Below are 24,817 nucleotides of genomic sequence, written 5' to 3'. Positions count from 1 at the left end.
TCTGACTGGGTCTGCTCCATTCCATTTCTCATCCATACTTGCCAAAAGTACAAAGAGGCAACTGGGACATTTGCTCATAGTATCTGCTATTAAGATAAATCGGCAACATTTAAGCGTCTTTGGTTCATAAAAAATAATCCCCCAGAGATGGCTCCTCCCCCTCCAAAATATCAGCTTTTTGTTTCCCTGCCTCACCAAGGATTGCATCACTAGAAAGCTCAGGAACAGAGAGGCTCTCCCTGGAAGCCCGACCTCACCTCAAGAAGCCTCAGAAGACCCTGAGAAGACCCCCAGCAGACTTCCCAGGAGCCTGGACAAGCAAGACCGGGGCTGGGAGATCTGGATACTCTTTTCCTGGAAGGAAGATATCTGAACCCACACTGAACTGGGGTTCTTTCAAGGCAATGTCTGCAACTTCTGCACTATTTGTTTTTCTTTAAGGATAAATCACGGTCTGGCTCCCAGAAGAGCAGAAGACAGAGGCCTATTTATGAACATTGTCACTCAATTTCTTTCTTCTTTGGTCAAGGGAACAAGTCATGTGGAGTGGGTCTGTGTCAATGGATTGTCACCAGAGACTGTTTGGGACCATCATTCCTCAAAGCACAGTGCTACCCTGTGGGGAAAAAAAAACATAGCCCTGTCTTTGCACCTCAGAACTGAGATCAACATCCTGCACATTTGTGCAGCCCTCAGCGTTTTTAAAGACCTTTCCCCAGAGAAGATGCTTCATGATAATGCTTCTCTGTGAGTTAGACAGCAAACAACATACCCATTTCACAGGAAGGTAAGTTGACCTGCTCACCATCATACAACTAATAAGTGAAGATGAGTCGGGATTACACAAGCCAAATGAGCAAAATTCAGAGCCTCCCTTCTTCTCTGTCATCTTTGAAATCTAGAATTCTCAAACATTCCCTGGTGGGAAAGATGGCAACTGTGTTGCAATGGAAAACAAAGGAGTTAACTCTGTTACCCCTAAGGTAGATTCGCTCACTAACTCTGTGACTTGGTTTCTCCATTTGCAAACTGGAGACAATGATGGTATTACCTCATTGAGTTTTTGTGAGGATTGTAATAAAACAACAAAAGTACAATGCTGTGCCTAGAATATCATTTCTTGAAGAAATAATAGCTGTGTTAATATCTTACTGAATAATATATCTCCCCTACTCAACTGCAGGCTCCATCAAAGCAAATACTCTCACTTTCCTGTGCATCCTCAAAGTCCTTGGTATAGACCAAGTACTCAATGTACGATATATATGAATGTGCTGGAATAGTTTCTGACTATCAGAACTGTGAAGAGCTAAGAGGTCTGTTAGTTTAATCCCTTCACCTTACAGATGGGGAAGCTGAGCCTGTGAGAGAGAAGCAAAACGAGCTGCCCAAGGTTCTCAGTGTGTTGGGGGTCAGAGCTGGGCTAAAACTCTGACCCCCAGGTTCATTCCCAGACCTTGCACCTTCTATTACCTGCCAGGGCTTTCCTGGCAGCCCACCTGGTGAGAGGGGCTCCCTTGTTTTGTTTAAAGATCAAAGATTTAACATCATACTTTCTGGATGGCTGCTGAGTCAGACATCTTAGAGAGTATCTGGCCCCCAAACCCGAGAAGACTGACAACAGAAACTCTGCCTGACCTTGTGACCCACACACCTGCTTCCTACGCTAGCACCCAAAGGGGCTTTGGCACACCCACGGTAGCCCAAAGCAGTAGGGTTTCTGGTTGGCTTCTGAGCTGTGTTTGGAATTCTAGGAGCGCTGAGCCATGAGAGAGAGGAAATAAACCAGCCTCGAGATGACTGGTTAATCGGAGGTTTCTGGGGCCTAAGAACCAGCCTGGACTGAGACCTTCTGAGTCGCCACTGTTGTTCAGTCAATCGTCACTGTTTTCTGAAATGGATCGCCCCTCTGTCCAATCTGAACTTGTAAACTCCTTGCACAATTCCACTGTGCAAAGATCATCTGAGTAAAGATTTGCTGGCTGTGCCCAGTGGGCATTTCCAAATGGCCATATCAGGGCAAAGATAAGAGAATGGGGTTTTGGTTGTGTGCTGATTTTCTAAAAAATTTATCTCATCTAAACACCGGTGCTGTGGGGTTCTGGCTCCCCCACCTTGTCAACTCAGCAACTGCACTTGGGATCTGACCTGAGAAGAACAGATTCCAACTCTCCTGGCTGCAGTTTGTCCCCACTGACCACTCCCTCCCTGCACAGCACTCCACATGGCCTACTCCCACCTCCCTGCAAGTCTTTGCTCACCTGTCCCTTTCTCGAGGAGGCACCCTGGGAATGCCCTATTCAAAATCACCCCCAGACACCTCACAGAACATCATCTTCATTTTTCTTCATAGCCTTTATTGCCAATTAACATGCCATATATTTGATGTCTTTATTTTGTTTCTTATTTGTGTCCTCCACTAGAATACAAGTTCTCTCGGGGCAGGGATTTTTGTGTTTTGTTCCCTATGGTACCCCCAATGTCCAGAACAGTATCTGGCATATAGTAGATGCTCAATAAAGATGTGCTGAATGAACTGCCCATTTTGTCCCACGACTACTCCCCTTAGAAGTCATAAAAATCTGCCTCTGCCTCTTGCTCTCTAAGTTTACCTACCATTTGTCCTAGAATAGCGATATTCTTTCCCAAATCTACGAGATTGGCATGTTATTAGAAACAAACTTAACACAAACAGTTGACATTTATGTAAAAATTTTAAAATGTCAACTACTTTGTAGAAGAGAGCTATTGCTTAATTCTCTAAAATCCTTAAAATATCCGAAACTCCAATATTTCAACTTTGGGGCATTAACCTTAAGGAAAATAACAGAAAAAAAGATTTATGTATCGAAATGTTCACCAAGTGAGATTATAAAAGTGCAAAACTAGAAACGATTGAAATCCCAACGATAGGAGAATGGCAAAATTAATTATGGCAGTGATGGAAATCATAGAACCAAGTTATATGTGTTTGAAGACTTTTAAGGACATCGGAAAATGCACACAACATCAAACATTTATAAAGCTAAAAAAGCTTTATTATGTAGTATGTCATGTCTTTGTTCAAATATGTATGTAGACAATGGAATGTAGGCAAGTATAAATCTTATACTTATTATATCTTATACTTACACTTATACTTATTTCTGAGTGGCAGGATTATGGGTGATTTTAGTTTTTATTCACATTTTCTAAGTTTCTATAATGAGAATACATTACTTTTACAATAAAACATTTATTTATATGCTTTCAACTATGAAAAGTATCATTTACATAATAAGGATGGCTACAAAATTAAGTCCTTATTACTTTTTAAGAAAATTTTTATTAGACTATAGTTGCTTTACAGTGTTGTGTTAGTTTCTACTGTACAGCAAACTGAATCAGCTCTACATATACATATATCACCTCTTTTTTGGATTTCCTTCCCATTTAGGTCACCACAGAGCACTGAGTAGAGTTCCTTGTGCTATACAGTAGGTTCTCATTACTTATCTATTTTGTACATAGTATCAATAGTGTATATAGTCCTTATTACTTTTTAATATAGTGCTACGTTGAAAAAAAACAGTAAACATGGGGGATTCTGGAACTTGTACCTCTGCATGTGGCAGAGGATAACAAAAGAAAGTGGCACTTCCCAAAAAGAATATGGAGTTGAGTAAGAGTAAAGAGAAATGTTAAATTCTGAGTTTGATCATTGTGTTTCTGTAATCAGGAGAGAGGAGGGTAAAAAATCCTTTTCCTGTTAATTACTTGAAAAAGCCAAAAAAGAAGAAATTCTGAAGCCAGGAAAGGGTAAACTCAGTCCATACAACAATGCAGATCAATGACAAAATCAGCACGATTTAAACACAATTATTCAAGGGGTAGTATGAAGCAAAAAAGGGGCAGGGGAAGGACTTTTCTTTCATTTTGAAATTCAGCATCAGGAAGACACAAGGGCAGGAAGTCGGATCTTTTTTCAATTCAATTGAAATGATAAGGTGAAGACAACCTGAAAGGACTTTTAATTATATGATGAGAGGAAGGAAAGGAGGGAGAGAGAGAAAGAGACCAGGAGGAACCTGTTTTTGTATGTTAAATGATGAAGAAGAAACTGGAAAACTAAAGGAAGAAAGGCTTTCAAGCAGATATCTTGAGAATGAAACACAAAGGCTCCAAGAGGCAAATGTCAACATTTCATGCGGGAAAGCAGAAAATGCAACACACTTGATCAAGCCTGTAGCCCTTTCTCCCCTTGGCAGTGGGTGACGCCTGGTGATGCAGGAAGAGATAAATCGCCCTCCCCAGCCTGCACATGTGACCCCGGGGTCACGGCAGGAGCTGGCTGGGGCGGCAGGAGAGGCTGGGAGTGGTGCTCAGGGTCACAGAATAAAGCCTGCTTTTTATGCTCCTTTTTAGCCCCAGGTCAGGGAGGCTATGACCCAAGAGGTATAGCACCAACTTGGGGACATCTGTTGGGAAGACCATGAAAGAGTTTTGGAATGAGACCCCTCACTAGCCGTGGCATCTTTGCCTAATTCCTGGACCATAGTTTCCTCATCTCCAAAATGAGATTAATAACAACTGGTTTTCAGAGCTGTTATGAGAATTAAATGAGATAATATATTTAAAATTCCTAGCCCAGTGCCGGGTATACATAAGAGCTCAAAAACTGTTAACTCTTCCTACTCTAAAATGTGAGTAGAAAAACTATGATGAATAGCAAGAATGCTGCACACATTACACCCACACTTGATTTCTCTTAAAGCAATGTCAGTCTAAGGTCCCCGCAAAATCTACACAGCATAACCGCTGGATCCCTCCCTCCCCAAAATACAGTGGCTCCCTGGAGGCTGACATCTTGGAAACTCTCCCCCATATACACTATCTGAATGTTCTTGGAGGCAGTAATGAACAGGTTAAAGCTGAGGGGATTTCAAACATGTCTAATCCAATAAGAGGCTTGGTAAAACATGCGCTATCACTTAAAGAATAACTGTTTAAAAATAGAGCGCAGATGTGAAATTTGAATTAAAAAAAAGAGAAAGACAGCACGTGAGAGATCTTCTTGGCATTTGTATACTCTTCTCTGTTTTGGTCACCTTCAGCTAAGCCTGTTATTCTGATGTACTGTGCCAACGGCTAGATACTGCAGGGGATGCTTCAAATGACTGAAACAAAGCTGGCAAATCACTCTAAAACTTACAAGTCAGACCCGTCTCCCCCTTTATGTATTTCTAAAAGTGGGGGAATGAAGTGGTAAAGTTGGTCTTTTCAAGTTTTTCTACTTAAAAAGGTATACTCCAAAAGCAAAGAGCAAGTTTTTCTAAGAGTAGCAATACTTACACTAGGATCCTTGAAAACTTAAGAAAGTATCATGGTTGGATAGTCATTTGTCGCAAAAGATAGGCTACGGATTGTCAATTATGACATCCATAGGAACGCCTATTTCTGCAGGAAGTATTCCCTGCCTCTCTAGCAAGCAAAGACCTTTGCACATTGGTGACACTTCTGCACCAAAAAGTAGCAGTTTGCTCTGTCATCTGTTTCATGAGCTAATATCTGCCTTATAGGTGGTAGAGATGATAAAAAAAAAAAAAGCAAACCCAAGGCTCAAGGACAAAATCAGTATCAACATCTCCTTCTATAGCCCAAGAGTGCCCCACACAGCACCACCAAAGGTGCTCCATGAATGTTTAGGGAAGGGAACTAAAATGGTTTAATCAATTAATTTATTTATTTATTAACTGGTTTTTAAAACATGGCTTCCTTCAAATGAGAGACTCAGAAAAGTGGTCCATCAGAGTCCGCCTGATGCTTTGGGAAGGTGCATTTCTAACAGGGATTTGAGAAACACATGGATTCACAGAGAAAACACTTTGCCTCCACAATCTTTGAGCGCTAGTTTGTGTTGTAACTGGCAAACCAAATGGATTCCCTGAGTATTGGGATTGAGGCACCAGTTGCCTAGAGTAAGAAATGTCTCCAGGCTAAGAGAGCAGAGTAGTACCCTGGCCAATCACTTGGACACTAAGAGTATACTGTTCTCAGTAACACCAAGGAGTTCAGGTTTTACCTCTGTGAGGATGCCCTGCCCTTGGCCTGCCGAGGAGTGATCTAAGTATTTCTTTTTTAGAAAGGGGTTCTCTAGAACATACTGTAAAGACCCTTGGCACTGAAGTCAATGATAAATAGAGATGTGGCTAGATTCTACCAGTGGGTCACGAACAGCTTAACCCAAAGTGAGTCTACAGTGAAAACCAATGCATTTGCATTCCAGCAATTTGATCTGGGGCGAGTCTGTGATGCATTACAATGCTGGGATCAAATCAAGCTTTTCTGGCACTCATCCAACCACAACATGAGGCTATGGGAACCCTACTGCATGAAGTTCCTTCTCTGCTGTTCAATTGTGCTCACCTCCTAAACCATAAAGGGTAATTAAAAGTCATCTGCATACCATGTAATGGAAGTGTAAATGGGGAGCACAACCAGGTGTGGCCCCAAGTACAGGGGGTAAGAAATGCCTGGTCAACCATCCCACTCAGGTGCTTCCTGCTTTCCTTGACAGGATGGTTCTACCTCTGCTGAGATCCAATTTTGGCTAGAATCTCATCCTTACAACCAGCTCTCCTGAATACTTCCCAGGGCAGAGTCTGCCTTCTCCCACTCTTGGCCATACCTGTTTGGCTAATTCTTAGAGACAATCCTATGATGGTCTGGACACGATAGGGGAGGGGGAGACATACCCAAATCAGTTATACTGTGCAGAGATGATAAAAAAAAAAATGATAAAAAGATGATAAAAAAAAAAAAAGCATAGCCTCCAGAATGTTAACCTGGACATAGGACTTCTCTGCAAGCTCTGGGGGAAAACACAGAGAATCAGTGGACTAGTCTTAACGCCTTCCTGTTCCCAACTGACCAGTGGGTAACCAAAAGCAATGCCAGAACTGGTAGGAAGGGGAAAAGAAAACCAAGCACAATTTATCTCTGATCACAAAAGTATTCTAACTGGTTCTGAGAAATAAGCTGGTTCTAATTTCAACTAAACAATAGTGTCTGGCCCTCATTTTAAACAGGCATTTTCATCAAGGATGTACATTTCACTACTTCAGCACACAAGGGAGCGTTTGGGAATAAGGCTTAGGGGGTAAGATTTAGTTTTAAGCTTCCTTCAAAACCCTTTAGCAGCAGGAAAATCCAATGATTTCAGAATTAATTATTTTGATGTCAGTCCTTTCTTCAAGGGTGGAGGAAAAGAGTTGGGGGAATTGGATCCAAGACACAGAAGAAGGAAAGATGGTACATTTTAATAATATTTTTTAGAACTACCATCCCTAGAGAAAGAACAAGAAAATTAAAAAAACAAAACAAAACAAAAAAACCCTTAACTAATTCCCAATTGAGTCCCTCTCCCAATATTGCAAAAATCTAGAAGGAAGATTTTTTTAAGAAGAGGTAGAATAAAAGTGTCAGGGGTGTGTGCTTGTGAAGAAATGGAATTGGGAAGAACACAAAAATTGGATAGACTTATATGTCTACCACCAAACTATGATTAATCCTTTATCTTCTTGTAAGCAACAAGTAACAGAAAGTTAATTTGTACTGCTCTCTTACCTTTATACAGCGCTCAGCCTAGAATCAACTCAGATGTCAACACCTGAAGAGAGTCATAAAGATTCTTTTGTTGTTAAGCATAGTTGGAATTTCTGAACTGATTTCACATCATCTTCTCTGGCTCTCTTGATAGGTGTTTAATGGGAGTTTAGGTATTTCTAGGCAAATTAATTTATAAGACGCTCAGACGTATTCAGGAAAGAAATGGCGGGACTTCCTTTATAACTGCAAATAATCTCTGCCACACCCGGAAACCCAGTGGCATTTAATTCAAGAAGAACCTCCAAAATTGGAAGGGATCTGAACTAGAATACAGCAAAGAGACTGGAAGGGAAGGTTCAAAATGGACACCACTGCAAATAATTCTAGTATGGTAAAAGTCATCTCCGCAAAGTGTCTTGCAACGTGGCAAGAAAGAACATGGCACCAATTCTGTGGTCATGATTCAGCAAGCAGGTCTCCATGTCTTCTACCAACTCTGATAAGTTGGTGGTGGCTTCCTGGAATATTAGGGTCAGAAGAATTACGAGGCTAAGTCTTGTCTAATGTAATGACTGATCAAAGAAGTCTCTTCTTTTAATAAGCTGCCCTGGCAATTCACTCACTCATTTATTTATACAGTCAACTAATATTTGCTGAATGCCTACCATGTGCTAGCAATTGTGTTAGGCCTGGAGACAAATGGTCAGCAGAAGAAAAGTCATGAGGCCACTTCTCAGTCCTCATGGAGTTCATTAACTAGCAGGACAGATAGTTTCTATTCAAGTAATCACCAAAACAAATGCAAAATTGCATCTGTCCCAGTGCAATTAAATGATGTACATGTGCTACAAGAGTGCCAAATTGGGGATGTGAACCAGTTGAGAAAGTCCCAGATGCCTCCCTGAAATAGTGATATTGGACTGAGATTGAATTGAACCAGTAGGCGTTAACCAGGTGAGGAGAAGAGGGAAATGTGTTTCAGGCAAAGGGAATTGCATGTACAAGGCAGAGAGCACGTTGGCTTGAATTTGTCTTTATCTCACCAGCAAGGGAAGCCAGGGAAGATTTTTCAGCAGTGAGAGCCAGAGAGTGATGAGCATTCCATGATACATCTTTAGAAAAGATCATGCTTCTGCCCACTGAGGTTTGAGAACTTCTGGCCTGGCCTGGACTCTGGCTGCAGTTCTCCAAGGCATAGCCACCACCCTGAGCAGGCCAATGGCATGGAGGTGGTCACTACTGTCCACATGCCTACTTCCTCATAGCAAGGAAACGGCAGGATTTGGACTCGAATGATATGTTACTGAGACTGCCAGAAAGTCAGGGAGGGCATTTTGTCAAAGGGCCCTGTTCCTATTCTATTTGAAAATCTCAATAGCCATAACAAGCAAGTTCTGGCATTAGTTCTCTGTGGCTCCAACGGAGTGCCAATGCTTTTTATTTTTTTTTTAACTTTTATTTATTTATTTTTAACATCTCTATTGGAGTATAATTGCTTTACAATGGTGTGTTAGTTGCTGCTGTATAACAAAGTGAATCAGCTATACATATATCCCCATATCTCCTCCCTCTTGCATCTCCCTCCCGCCCACCAATGCTTTTTAAAAAAATGCAAGCTAAGCACTGGGACTCCTTCAAGGCTGGAGACAGGGGATTTGGAGAGTGGGCTCAATTAGAGCAACCTTAAACAGGGCACTCTGAGTGGTACTGGAGGGAGTCTTCCCTGTTCTGACACTGCATGGTTGGTGTATTCTGCTTCCTAACTTTGGATAATTTCTGCTCCAGAACATACCAATCTTAGCAGATCCTGCACAGCCTACCCTAGCCCATTACTGCTGTGATGGTTCACCTTTTTATTCACTCCGGCCTCACTGCCCTCCCTGCTATTCCCAAACACACCGGCACTCTCTTGCCTTAGGGTTTTGCACGGGCTGTTCCCTCTGCCAGAACATCCTTCCTCTAAATATCCACAGAGCTCACTCTCTCACCTCCTTCAAATTTTGCTCACGGCTTCTTCCAGGTGAGGCCCATCCTGTCTACCCTATTTTACAGTGTCATCAGCCCCTCAGTCCTACCCTGGCATGCCTGTTGTTGTTATGCTGGTCTATATTTTTCTTTTTTCTACCACATGACTTACTTATTATGTTTATGGTTTATTACCTTTCTCTCTACCCCCTCTAATTTAACAAGTAAGGTCCATGAGGAAGGGACTGTGGATACTGTGCGTGAAATATCTGTTGTGGATGAATCCCCAGCACCTGTCAGAGAGCCTGGCACATGGTAGGTATGCAATATGTTGGGTAGTTGGGTGATTATGAGGACAAAATGAGATAACGTTTGTAAACCTATGTATATATAAAACACTTGGTATAGACCTGGCTTATGGAAGTCACGTAATCATTCACACAATAAATATTTATCAAGTGCCCATTATGTGCTTGGCAAAGTGCAATAGCTATGGGGATTGTTCAATGAGCTACTCGAGTTCAGTCACTCGGAATGATGTGGGCAGAGAGACCCGCGTGAGATGAGCTCAAAAGGCAGCCTGGGGCTTCCCTGGTGGCGCAGTGGTTGAGAGTCCGCCTGCCGATGCAGGGGACGCGGGTTCGTGCCCCGGTCCGGGAAGATCCCACATGCCACGGAGCGGCTGGGTCCGTAAGCCACGGCCACTGAGCCTGCGCGTCCGGAGCCTGTGCTCCGCAACGGGAGAGGCCACAACAGTGAGAGGCCTGCGTACCACAAAAAAAACAAAAAGGCAGCCTGAAGAGGGTGACACCTCTCATGAGCCCATCTGCCTCAAAATCTTTGCAGAACATTGTGTAGGTGAACACCCAGACCTATGACTTTCCCCTCCCGTTAGCCTGGGTGCCTAAAAGAGCTCTGCTCTCCCAAATCAGACATGCAGGTGATGACCACTGAGGTCTGGGACTCACCCTCCTGGGGATGTCCTCTCTGATGGACGTCCATGTGGGCTGCATACACAAACCAAACAAACTTAATAAATGTTGGGGGCCTGTTCAGTGCAGGCTGGGAACTAGGGTCTAGAACTCCTAACATGTCTGCTCCCCACTCCCCAAGGGCTTGGGCTTTAGGGGTGGGGGGACCGGGAAGGCTTTAGTGCCAACAACTGTCTGCTCTTTCTCCCACAGTTCAACAGTATATTCTCAACAAGCTGCGACTCCAAGGCATGTGAAAGACAGCAAAGATGAAATTGAAATTAAAATCAAGCTATCTCTGAGGGCTGGTGGTGATAAAGTCAATTAGCAGCGGCAGTAGTAGTAGTAATAGCAGCTTACACATATACAGCACATTGGTGTGCCAGGCATGTGCAAATCACTTAGTACACATTACACCTCACAAACAACCCTTTGAATTAAGCTACTAGCCCAATTTACAGATGAGGAAACTGAGGCTCAGGGAGGTTCAGTATTTTGCTCGTGATCACTCAGCGAACAAGTGCCAGAAACAAAATTCAACCTAAGCAGTGCAACTCCAGATGGCATCTACAAAACCCATTTAAGGTTGTGTGGCAAAAAAATCTGTTTAAGTATCATGGTGTGTCCAGCTATGAAGCCTGAGCAGGGCACCCAACCTCTCTGGACCTCTGGTTCCTTCTCTACGAGAGCATCAGCCCTTCTGCTTTGGTGGGAGTCGATGAGTTAATGTATGTAAAGCCCTTTGACCCATACCTGGCACATGCTGAGAGCTCAGAAGTATTAGTAGTTGTTGATGTGATCAAACATCCTAAGCTCAAGAGCTCTAGGCAGAACCTACTCTTTGTGAGTGGCTGGAGAACATTCTTAAATGTGTTTTTGGCATCTACTTCAGGTTTACAAAGATAAGGGGCCCTCACAATTTCTGGAATACCCATCCGCTTGCAACTCTGAATTACTTTCTGAACATGGTGGGGTATGTGTGGACGCAGGTGGACTATACACAACCTGAGCTCTATCACTTACAAGCTATGTGTGTTGGGCTGGTTATTCCACACTCTGAGTCTCAGCTATGGCCCCTAAAAGAGGAGGTAATCTTGACACTCACACCACAGGGCTGCTGTGAGGACTGTGGGACAAAATCCCTCAGGGACACTGGATTCACATTCTGGCACAAAGTAAACCCTCAGTAAAAAAAGGGCATGCTTTTATAAGCAAATTACTCATTATCTTTAGAATCATTATCATTTACAACAAGGATACATAAATTCACATTCTCTCTTGCTCTGTGGCCCGTAGGGTGTGGGGAAGAATTTCAAACCTAAGTCACGGAAAGAAGCCCATCCTCCTCCTTTGCTGCCTCTTTTTCCACAACAGCCCTTCAGACCCTGCTTTAGCCCAGGCGCGAGACTAACTGTGCATGGCTGGGGTTTCCTAAATGTGCCCCATGACACCCAAAACCAAGCCTGTCGTGAATAATGAAGGCTTTGTACAGCTTCCCAGGAGCAAATTGAAGGGCTACACTCAATCCTTCCTGGAATCCAGGAGTGCATTTTCATGATGCTGAGAAAGAAAAAAAGCAGCCTTAAAAAAAAATTCCTTATTGGGAAGGGTAGAGGGAGATTTGGGGAGGAAAGTATCTAAGAGACAAAAAGAAAAATTTAATCCAATGTGCCTGACAGTAAGGCCTCTGGCATCTTGTCTTCACAGCAGTGCCAGGCTATTTCAGAAGAGCTGTCCCTGTAGGGTGGCCATCAAAACTAGAACCACTGGCAAATACAAAATAATCAAGTTGCATTATAAATCAAGATATAGTGCTATCATCAATGATTCCAGACTTTATGGCCACTGAATATTGGAAATCATCAAAAGAGGTGAAGGTCAAGATGTGATGTAGGTCTTATGCACCCCCATCCCCAATGGTGGGGGAGAGTATCTCCTTAGCAGCTGACTGACCTGAGACCTTTGGATCATGTATGCATCGTAGCTGGACCCGTGGTACTTGGCCGTAATATCTGGGCTGTAGCCAGCATCACAAGTGCATGGTATATTCGAGCTCGGGGGCTGTTTCCTAGGTCTATAAACCTGTGGGAGAAAGCTACAATGGTTAGGTGCAAGAGGGGAGGGCACAGGGCGCACAGGGAAGGAATTAAGAGAAAGCAAAGAAGGAACCCCGACTTGACTTTCTGTGGCCCAGTGGGTGGAGAAACCAGTGTAGAAGGTGCACAGCCCCAAACAAAGAGGTCAGATGTAAGCGGCCCCCGACCCCTGGGGCCAGCACTAGCAAGGCATGCTGCTCTGTGGAATGACCCCAATGTCTGGCAGTGACTGGGACCTTCCCTCTGCAGAAGAGGGCACCCAGGCGTGGCAGTGCTTGCTCTCGTGCTCTCTCTCTTTTCTTCTCTCTCTCTCTCACAGCAAGGCACCCCATGAGAATAAGACTCTGGTTCAGGGCCAAAGGATGGCTTTTCCTTCCTGAGGAGGGAAAAAGTTGTCCCAGTTGTGAGGGGAGAGAGCTTTTCCTTTCGGGCTTCCTTTCCATTTACCTTGCACACTATGCTCAGCCCAGATCTCCCCAGCAGGCAGAGAGCCACTCCTGGGGGCTGAAATCAATATGGACGCACTCCACATGGTACCATGTGGCATTCACAGGTGGCCCTAGCTAAGACGTGGCAGCCACCTTGTCAGACCACAGACCATTGAGCCATTATCTGCTGAGTGGGTTTCATAATGAAGCTAGAATCCAACTGAATATCTTTAACTATTGATTCCAAAAGCCCTCAAGTTAGATATGGAGGAGAAATAATGCCTGAAGATTTCAGGGATGACTTTGCAATATGCTCCAGGTAGATATATTTCCATTTAAGTCACTACTAGAAAACCCTCCAGAAAGCAAAGAACTTTCTGCTCAAGTTAGGATTTTATCTCTTCTTCCTTTTCCCTCAGAAGAAGTATAGTGGCCTAGAGAGGAGGGAAAAACAGGTTAACGGGGTAAACAGGTAATAGAAAAATATTTGACTAAATAATGGCTGAGGAGGTCTCCAAGCATAGGGGATGGGAAAGGGTCCTTGGCCGGAAAGTCCTGGGAAATAGGTGAAGAATCAAAGTTGGAAGAATGGTGAGAAAGAAATCGAAAGAACTGGATGACGGGAGTTTATTATTGGGCCCAGAAAGTGAGCAAGACAGAAGGTAACAAGTCCAATGGGAAAGAAGGTGCCCAGAATTCAATTAGTACTTTTTAGGATTTAGTCAGAAGTCATAGAAAGTCCACTGGAAGGAAGAGAGCTGAGAGCTATTTCTGGGGAGATGATGCTAATACAAAAGAAAGGAAAACAGCACTGGTTGCAAACCACACAAGCCCAGGCACATGCACAAAAACACAGAAAAGCAATAAAATGTTGTTCCAGCGACAACTTGGGCCATTTCACTCCTACCTGGTTTTAGCTGTGTGAGCCTGCAGGATGGATGGCAAAATGAAGAGTAGCTAAACCCAGAGAAAGCACCCCAAACCCCAAACCCAGCAAAACACACCATTCGTGCAAAAGGCCCCACCTGCTGCTTTAACTGATGCACAAGTCGATCTTTTTCCCGCTTGAGGGCCATCACTTCTTCCTGTGTCTTTTTCTTTTTGGAGGCAGACAGTTCCAGCAAGGCAATGTTTGCATCTTTTTCACTGATTGCCGCAAGCAGTGCTTCCTGTCTGGTAAAATAAAGATTATTGTGATGATTTTTATAAAGTGAAAAAAAATCAGCATTTATAGTTGAAATGAGCCATGAAGTGTTGTCTCATGGGGAGGACCTATGGATAGTGTTTAAGAAAAACTACCTCCTTGACTCTCAGAATGTACAAAGTAGTTTGGGTCAGAATCCCTGAGACCAACACACTGTGTCCTCTGAAACACGTATCTTTTGATGGTTTCACAGACACAGCTGCATATGAGAAATGGAGGGAGTCAATCTGCCCATTCCTTTCTAAGACATCTACCCATTTATCCATCCAGTCATTCAACCATTCATCCATCTGTCAATCCTTCCATCCAGCTAGCCAGCCAGCCATCTGCCAGGTAAGGTTCTAGGTATCCCAAGACAACTCAGCAAAATTGGGCAGCAACTTCAATATCAAGTATTATTTTTATCATGCAAGGTTTTCCTTGGAAGAAAGGCATGCAGAGATATTTACTAGGGTCTCCTTTAAATTTTCAACAAAATTAGTAACGCTCCCATGCCATTCTACCAAAAACCACTCTCATTTCTCAGTCTTCCTTATCTCAGTAATTACTGCACCATCCACTAAGTAGCCCAGGCCCCCTAATTAGAAGTCATCCTTCATTCCCTTCCTATAAACTTCTCCCAACCACCAGTAACCACTGGTATAGCTCTGGTAACCACTGGCCGCCCTGGTACAGAGACCAAAGTAGTCTTTAAAAACAATATAAATCCAGATTCCACCATTCTGTTTCATGAAAAGTCCATTCCATCACCCGTTAAACTTCAAATTCAGACCCTTTACCGACGCCTGCAACTCGTTACACCAACTGGCCCTGAGCCTCTCCCTGAGGTCATCTTGTTCCTTTCCTCCCTCCTCAATCACTAGCCTCTAGCACATTTCGTTCCTGGTCTCTTTTCTAGTCCCTGAAAATGTTACACTTGTTCTCACCTCATATGCTTTGCTCTGCCATTCCCTCTGACTGGAATGCCTTTGCCACAAATGGCATGTCTCAGCTCAGAAAAGCCCTCTCTAGCCACTATCCCTAGCAGTGTCTTCCCAGCTTCTACCTTGTACCCAAGCCAATGGCCTGTCACGTTACACTGTTTTTTCATGGAACTCTTTACTATTTGAAAGGATCTTAAGATACTTTTTGTTTCTTTGTTTTCTAGACTTGACACTCCATGAATTGGAACCTCATTTGTCTTGTGCACCACCAATTCTCCAGCTTCTAGAAGAGCATTAGGCATAAAGCAGATGTCAAAAATGTTTCTTCAAACCTAGGGGCAAGATGGGAATAAAGATGCAGACCTACTAGAGAATGGACTTGAGGACACGGGGAGGGGGAAGGGTAAGCTGTGACGAGGCGAGAGAGTGGCATGGACATATATACACTACCAAACGTAAAATAGATAGCTAGTGGGAAGCAGCCGCATAGCACAGGGAGATCAGCTGGGTGCTTTGTGACCGCCTGGAGGGGTGGGATAGGGAGGGTGGGAGGGAGACGCAAGAAGGAGGAGATACGGGAACATATGTATATGTATAACTGATTCACTTTGTTATAAAGCAGAAACTAACACACCATTGTAAAGCAATTATACTCCAATAAAGATGTGAAAAAAATGTTTCTTCAAGAAATAAGTAAGTTCCCTTTATACTTTCTAAAAACTGTGGAAGACACCACTGGATAACTCTTGCTCTCACTTAAAAAAATTACAATGCTTTGACTGCTGTTTAATCACTGATCATTGCTCACTCAGAAAAGTATTACAGTTTCTTGCTCCCATTTTACAGTGCAATTTTCTGTCAACATCTGTCACAAATTTTAACCTGGAATTTTCTGAGACCATTATTGACTAAGAAATGGCTCTCCTGCTATGTTTCATTTAGTCCTCCTTTCCTCTGAGGAGGACTTGTCTCAACCATTTGTGTCACTTCAGCAATATTCTAGATAATTTAGAAGACCCTAGAGACCCAGGAAAGCCTCCATATTGGGTACTTTCTTGCACACAAGTCCTAGGACTAAAACCTGGTCATGATGCTGTTTTGCCTTTCTTTAATCCCCATCACCAGACCAGGCCCTCTCCAGATGTTTGGACAAGATGGTCATTATTTGGATCTCAGACTCTTTTCCCTTTCCACTATAGGGATTTGTATGGACTTTTCTGGGTCCCGCTCATGCCAGGCAGTAGGAGCTTCTGTCTGAGGATCAGTCAGATGTGAGCAGCAGAAATGTCAGGAAATATCTCCACTTTGCAGAAGAAAACCAGTGCAGGCTGGACTACAAATAACAGCATTAATATTCAGTTTCACAGAGCCTGTCTTCCTCTGGAGAACATCTTGAGACAACAGACATGTTGGCCATTCCTGGCCACTGCATATACTTAAGGCCAAGGTGAAGAGGCTGCATGGACTTCAAATCGGGGGGAACCCAATTGCCATCTACTCCAACTTAGCTACAACACACCCAAAGTGATTGCATTATTTTTTGCCACTCTGCCCCAAATAGAAATTTCCAAGTTTTTAAAATGGAAACAACCGAAAAGACCATTATTTGGAAAATTGGAAGTTGATAGTACATTTTGCTATATCCCAACGATTCCCTCTTTACAGCTATATGCAGCCATTTAAAATGCTGATGAAAAAAAAGCAATGATATATGAAAAGATTTATGTTTGTTGAGAGACTCTATGAGTCTCATATTTCTGCACATTTTATGAGCAAAGGTATTATCTTCTATTCTCACAGTTTTCCAAGGGTGTTTGTAGAGTGAATAGCCTTGGGAGATAGATGTAGTGTCTCCCTTAGGATCAAAGGGTAAACATGCTTACCGCCACGTACAATAGTGTCTCCCTCCAGAGCAAAAGGCAGACATGTTACTGCCCATTATAAAAGATTCAAGTTCCCTAAGCTCAGGGTTGCTCTCCTTTAACGAAACCCATTGCACATACAGCTATTCACCTGGCCCACCTGCCTTGCCTCCACGAGACTTGGGGAAAGGGGTATGGACATAAACATGCTGACGCTATTCTCTGCACCTTGAGCAATAAAGCCATTGCCTCTGACCCCAAAGTCTCTGGTCTTCTGCCTGCGTCCATGAAACTGAGGCAGGCTAGCCTGTTAGCAATGCCAATAGGGAAAATCTCAGACCCTTCATAATTTTTGGCTTGCAAATGTACACACAATAATATCCCCCAAACATAAAACCATATGCATAGAAAAATAAAATGAGAGGGAAATACACTAAAATGTTAAGAGTCATTATCTAATGGTGGTGGAATGGATAGGCTAGTTTTTACTCTTTTTCTCCTTATACCTTGCTGTGTTATCCTTCCCTCCCACAAAGTATCATAAGAGTAAACATTAAAAAATTGTAAGTGAAGCTTTTCAGTCACCAAATAAACTGCAGGTACATGCTTCAAATACTTGGCATACCTGAAATTTCCTCATTTTCCCATCAAGGTATGTATGTTCTCTCTGTCCTTCTCATTCTTTAGACACAGGTAGGTGCACACACACATTTTCACATACATACACGTCTGGTACAATCCACATCATCTCCCACTTGGACAATTACAATAATCTCCTAACTAGGCTCCCTATGTCCACTTTTATATTCCTATGTTCCATGACCTTTTTAAACCCATTTTCCTCTGCCAGGTCAAAATTCAGAATGAGATAGCTTTAGTAACTGTTAAAAGTCATCATCAACCTAAAGAATGACCCTTCTAAACTCCTTTTATCCTACAATTCTATAACTTGGGCTCTTCATGTATTTAACATGCATTGCTCCTCTTATAATACCATCAAAAGTCCCAATAAATTAATTTAAAATTCCCAGTTTTCTCTTGATCAAAGAAAATCATTAATTCCCAATTCTCTATAGATATTGTCACTAAATATAGCCCCAAATCTAATTATTCTTAATTACTGAACCTCAAATATATTTAAAATCATTTTTATAAAAGTGTGTTTAAAACCACTCATCAATACTCATATCCATACAAAATAACAATTTTGTTCTTTGTAACCTTCTCCTTATTGATTGCTTGTTTTTTTGTTTGTTTGCTTTTGGCTAACAAATCTGTTTTATAAGTACTGGTATTATATAATGATAGAACTCTGAATAAAATTAGTGTAACAAGGATTACACATATTTGGAAACCCTCATTTAAATACTGGTCTTAAACTAATGATAATTTCTTCTAAAATACCTTGATTGAAATCTACGTTCCAGTAATTCCAGTCTACTTAAATCAAAGAGTAATTGGCAGAAGATTTTTTTTAAGTATATAAAACTAGAGAAATATGAACATTTCACACTTTAGGATATCTGGAGAGATGTTCTTAATATGTTAAGGTTATATCTAGCCATTATCTATTTGTACAGGGATGCCAGGCAAAGCTAATTCTGGGCTGACAGAGCCATTACATTTGTGGGGTTCTTTTAAGGGAAGTCTTTACAAAATGAGTTTAAAATAACTTTTTATTAATCTGATACTTTTAAACAAATAGTTTAAATCATTATGAGCTAATTCTGCATGGTTATGGATTTTCATTAACCTTACTTTGAAAGTCAGGAGTTTTTTTTTTTTGAGGGTGAGGGATACTAAGCCTGAGGTTTTTCTAAGAATAAGTTCATCTGCTAGCCCTACATTAGCTTCTAAACTTTTACAATGTCCATAAGCCAATGAGCTGATATATCTTAAAGCACTTAATAACAAATACTTCACAGTTTTTAGAAAACAGCAGACATTGAAATAAACTAGGAAGCTTAAATTAAATGTTTCTGGGTTGTTGTTTTTTTTTTGACTCAGCCTTTCAAAACTGAAGTATTTGCAGCTCTGTAAAGCCTCCTTTACGTCTACATCTTTTTTTAAAAAGGCTCAAGTATAAAGAGTATATACACTTGGCTATAAATTGGAAACACAAAGAAAAATCCTCATTAATTTCTTCATCAAGTAAGCCACCTTTTAGATTCAAGGCCAGATTTACATTGCTTCAGAAATTGTCACTGTCCCATCAAACTGAAGAAAGTTTCTATAAGCCTGAAGTCACTTTCAGCACTTAATCTGTCCGTTTTGCTTATTCACAGACAACATAAAAAGGAACATATATACTCATCTTTAGATAGTTACTGAGGTTAAGTATATGCCAAAAGCTTGCAGAATTATCTTTAGAACACTGCAATGCTGCAGTATACAATTACTAAGGTAATCTGTCTATGCCTCAAAACGTAACTTAAAATATGAAAAGGAAGCCCAAATACGCTAGAAAGGAAGATAAGATAATGCAAAGAGAAATAAATCTATAAGAGTCTGCTGAATGCCAAGCTAAGAAAGTGGACCATAGACAGCATTTTATCAAAGTGCAGCCTAAACAAACGTCAAGGGGAATAATTTCTTTAACAAATATGGGCAACAATGGAGGGAAAAAGGGGGGGATTCTGTGCCCCTGCATGCATTTAGTCAGGGTTAACAATGGATAAAAATATGTTCAAGAACACATTTAATAACCCTAAACTGTCATTCAGTTTGTAGGAGGTAGTCAAGATACAGCTAATAAAACACCAAAAAAATGGTCTTAGCCACCCTGAAAAAAAATCCTCAAGGGAATAAAACAAAACAGGACTGAAGGGCATCTCCTGCCAAGATAAATGCCTTCTTTCGAGAGTTGCCTGTGGCTAGCCTTCACAAAGAGAGTTCCAGAATCCTCTGATGGTAATACATCTCTACGTCACTTACCACAGTCTATTTAAAAGGGAGCTTTATAAACATTTCTATTTCACTCCCTGTTGCTGTCGTTCTATTAATGATGACTTGGGCTCTGAGAGAGGGTCTCAAATTAATTTTAGGAGTTGTAAATGAGGCGGGCCAATTAGGAACTGTCATAAATTAGACTGGAAGAGAAGCATTAACACAGTTTTTCCTGTGGGCTCTTGCTTTAGTTAGCCGGCCCATCTTTAGGAACACATTCAATTACAAAAGCAGATGCTTAAAAAAGGCATTCCATTAAGAAATGTTTGGATAATTTCAAGGGAAAACCTATATTATGTATGGTGCTCAGCCCACAGTCATGTTCTAATCATAATGTGGGGGAAAAAATTCCGCTCAATCAACTTTTCCCAGTTAATTACTGTTTTCTTTCCCTCTTGACCCTGAACCTTCAACCGTAAGTTCAGTAGGAGGTGACTTAAGACAGACGGTGACGAAAGACCCTGTTCAAAACAGCCTCTCTCTTACCCCTGGCATGAGGGTGGGTGAGGTTCGCTATGATCAACCCTGGAGATAGATGCTCATTTGCCTAAATTTTAAGAGCTGTATTTTTTTTTTTTTTTTTTGCGGTACGCGGGCCTCTCACTGCTGCAGCCTCTCCCACTGCGGAGCACAGGCTCTGGACGCGCAGGCTCAGCGGCCATGGCTCACGGGCCCAGCCGCTCCGCGGCATGTGGGATCCTCCCGGACCGGGGCACGAACCCGCGTCCCCTGCATCGGCAGGCGGACTCTCAACCACTGCGCCACCAGGGAAGCCCTAAGAGCTGTATTTTCAAACGGCATCTTGAGAAAGAAGAGGCTTTTGATATCAATTACTATCAACACTACCCACCAGTAGAAAGATGTACCGTGTATACAGAAGGCCCACACAGAAAGTGAAGCAGCTTGCGTGAGGTGGGCCCACAGGGTGAGATATATTTGAACAATGTGAGTTTCAGCAAGGACAAAGAACAGACCAGATTTGTAAAGGCCAGGCTTCGGCAGCCCAGACTCAATGTGGTTTGCTCTCTGTCGCCCACCTAAAACTGACCTCAAGAAATCGTTTACTCCAATTACAGGGAATTTTGTCTTTGAAACTTAATAGCACACGACTTAAGGGACCACGAGTCTTGTGGAAGTTCTTTGCTCCGTGCACCGGCTTCTACCCCACTACTCTCTCAGGGCACAACCCAGGGAGGCAGCTGGCTCATCCTTGAGCTCCTCCAAGTGCAACCAGTCCAGGCAGCTCTAAAGAGCCAGCATCGTGTGCTTCAGGATACAAAGATGTCGGCACCTCTTGGCATCCTGCTACAAAGGGGTATTGGTGAGTCTGAGGCCAGCTGATTTTCCCGTGTGGAAAAGGCCTGATGTCAAAGGAGGCTGAGTGCCAGGAAGAGGTACTGCCCTCATCCTAAATTGCTTTCTCCATTCCCAGCCCTTTGGAGATTGATAAAAAGGCAATAAGGGATGGGAGGGACCTCTGTCCAGGTCCTGGCAAGCACATGTATGAAGTATTATTGACTACTGTGTGCCTGATCCAGAGAGACAGAGAGAGAGAGAGGGAGGGAGGGAAAAAATTAGAAAATACTTCTTCTGATTACCTTAGTCTATTTTGAGTTTTTAAAACTTACCCATACAAATAAAATATCACTGAAGTCCTTTAGAGGAGAAGATACTTAGTGCCTTAGTTTTGGAATTGAATATAACTCGGTTTGAATCTCAGCAATGTCTTTTGTTTCTGTGCCCCTGCACAAGTTACTTTATGCATCTGAAACTTCAATTTCCTCATAATGAATTAAGAAGGATAATAGTAACTCTCTCAGACTGTTGTAAGAAGTAAATGTGATGATGCAAGTAGAGATTCTGTCCACTGTCGGACAGGACCACACAAATGTTAGCAATTACTTATTATTACATAATATGGACACCACCAAATGTAAAGACTCAAAAGTTTTGCATTAATTTCTACTGGGGTCCTCTTTGTAGAAAACAAAACTAAATATGCCAATGGGTCTCTTATTTTCAAGACAGACTCTCAGAGAAGCCTCTGAAATTGGTTTCTGTTAAGCTGCCCATTTGACTTTCATGAGGTGATGTTTGTTTTGCAAACAAACTTAAAGGAGAAAATAGAGCTTGAATGTGGAGAAGAATATGTCCGTCATAGAAGAGTTGCATCCAAGAGCAGCCCGGTCTGACTGTTCAATATCATCCCGTCTGAACTGATAGGAAAGGCCACACAAAGGTGGGCAAGATGTGATTCATGCAGTGTGAGAAATGGAAAAGTGTTCTGAAAAGTGACCTTTTAAAGGGCAAGGTCAAGTGCAAAATCTAACCAAAGTCAAACAACTTCAAAACAACAACAAAAAATTCTTTCATTAAAGAAAAGACCAAAACTTAAAAAAACTGGTAAAATTGGAAGGCAATGAGGGCAAGTGAAATGAAAGGGCTCCCAGACCCAAGAGAATACCCTGTGTCAATGTAATGTTCTGTGATGCTCATTCATTCTTGTTATTCCCATTCAGTGATGAGAAGGCTTCTATGTTGAGCATTTAACTCTGCCAAGGTAGCTTTCTATATAAAATACACCCGACTAGACTCCCTGGAAAGGTTATTGATGATTGATAATAAGAAAACTAAATACATCTGGACTTCACTGTGGGCCGGAGCTTTGCCAACATCTACCTAAACTAAACCTATTGTCCATGGATGATCACTGTCAAGAGACTTGCCTCATCACATTAACTTTTTGGTTGACTTCAAGGCTTGGCCCCCAAGGCAACTGATCAATTAATTTTTTCTTATTCGTAAGATGTATATGTGTGTATCCATGTGTGTATTATGTAACTATCCCAAAAGATAGTATATTTTAATTTTCCCTCTACTCTATATTTAAGGCTACTGAGGTTAGTGAGTCTTTGCACAGAGCAGCAAATCGCCCTCCTGTACCTTGAACTACATACTTCCCTTCTTAATTTGAAATTTTTGTGTTAAGTCAAACCTCCCTTTGTTTATGTTTACGTGGAATAGAATATCCCCATAGGCTATACTATAATGAAAAACAAAGCAGATTGTCATGTCATTGCTCTAAGAGGGATATAAGCAGAAGGAGGCACATTCCAGAATTTCGTTAATGCAACATTTGAAGAAAATCGAATTAAGGTTCTGTGGAGCAGATCTTTGTAGAGAGAAATACAAAAAAATTGAGTTTGTTGGAAGCAGCTTCTTTGAGAGACCTCCCATTCATGGGAAGGAAAAAGGCAGCTGTGCTCCTGTGTTGGGAGAAGGAAACATGGAGTGATATGTTTATGTGTGCTGTGGATGACCAGGTAGCGGCCAGGTAAAAAGCAGGCTTCTAGGAGGGGCAGGAAGGTGATACGTGATAAAAAGGAGGGCTAAACAGATTCCCATCAACTTGAATCTGTTCTCCCTTGCTGTGCCTGCCACGGAACTGAACAACAATTCAGGATAACCAATAGAAGTTTTCCTTCGGAAAGCTGATGACTTTTAAGGCATCCTCAAAGATGAGATTTGGCACGTAAATCTCTTTGAGAAGTCCGGATTTTAGGTCTGCCATCTCGTGGCCACTGCAATAAATTCTACCCTTTTCCACTTTTTTTCCAAAGTAGTTACATCTTTATAATCTATGGTCTAAAGAGATATCACAAAGGGTGCTTATTTTTAAAAAAATGAACTTTAGCCATAGGAGAGCTCTGCAATGCAGAGGGAGCTAGGACATTTCACATTCTAATCCTCTTTCCACTCACATTTTTCATTCCTTGATGAAAGCCTAGAATCAAATTATCACTTATCAGATTATCAAATAATCATTCCATATGGGATTCGGCCTGTTGAGAAGTCAATTAAGAGGTGATAGGTACGTTTCAGGTACGTTTTGTTTTTTTTTTTTTTTTAAAGAGGTAACTTAATTGACACATAGTTGCCCACAAATGAAAGTCTCAGCATTTCTGTTCTTGCCATAGATTTGCTAAGAGAACATATAGAATACAATAGATTGTAAATCCAACGGGGCTTTGTACCTAAAAATTAGGAGGATGTGTCTTTCTGGAAATAACTTAAAAATCCAAAGGACAGAGATTAAAAATACACACTTTAACATAGTGAGGGGAAGAAGTGAGACCAAATTCATCACAGTTCTATGCTGGCAAGAAACTGCTAAAATGCCTCCATGAAAACAGACTGAACCTGTCTAAAGGACACTCACTAACCGCTTGTTGAATGTGTCAATGGGAGAGAAAGCAAATGCACAGGGCCGTTTTCTTGGTAAGGCTTCACCAATGTACCATAACCTATAGACTAAAAAGAGATGCAAGAACATATCCAAAGACGATAAATTCATTTCAGAGGCCAAATTAAAGAAGTATAGAACTATAAACACACACACACCTAAACTGCTGCATTGCTAAGCAACTGATTTAAAAGATATGCAGAACAAAGAGAGGCAAAAATCAGCTAGTGAGTCCAAAAATAATGAGAATTTATATCTGTTAGTTTCCTGAAATTTCTGTATTCATGAATACAATATGTGGGACACTACTAGGGCTCCTTCTCAGAGGGTGAGGGAACATGAAACCAGACAGCGGATGAGGAATGAAAGAGTCTGGTAAACTACCTGAAAGCACTCCACATCTGGAAAGAATCGTGGGGGGAACCAGCCCAAGACACAATGGTATAGAAAGCAGTCTCAGATTTACAGTATGGGTGGCCCTGTGGCTCATGGAAGTGAAATTTCCACTCTGGGAGGAGTGATCACTAGAGGCAGGAACATTTCTGATGTGAAATTATGAAGTCCAACCAGAAGCAACTGAAATGAACGTGTT

General features: G+C 41.9%; 1 protein-coding gene across 1 annotated transcript in view; it reads right to left on the bottom strand.

The window, feature by feature from the left end:
- ERC2 (ELKS/RAB6-interacting/CAST family member 2) overlaps nt 1-24,817 on the bottom strand; it is a 1,048,627-nt gene that overhangs the window by 221,973 nt on the left and 801,837 nt on the right. The window contains exon 14 of the mRNA XM_032647533.1: nt 14,073-14,220. Coding sequence (XP_032503424.1) covers nt 14,073-14,220 — 148 coding nt within the window. The remainder of the gene's footprint in view (nt 1-14,072; nt 14,221-24,817) is intronic.

Source organism: Phocoena sinus, chromosome 11 (genome assembly GCF_008692025.1).
Source record: "Phocoena sinus isolate mPhoSin1 chromosome 11, mPhoSin1.pri, whole genome shotgun sequence".
NCBI classification, from domain to species: Eukaryota; Metazoa; Chordata; class Mammalia; order Artiodactyla; family Phocoenidae; genus Phocoena; species Phocoena sinus.
The sequence above is the reverse complement of the archived record's forward strand: the minus strand, read 5'-3'. Positions and strand labels throughout refer to the sequence as shown.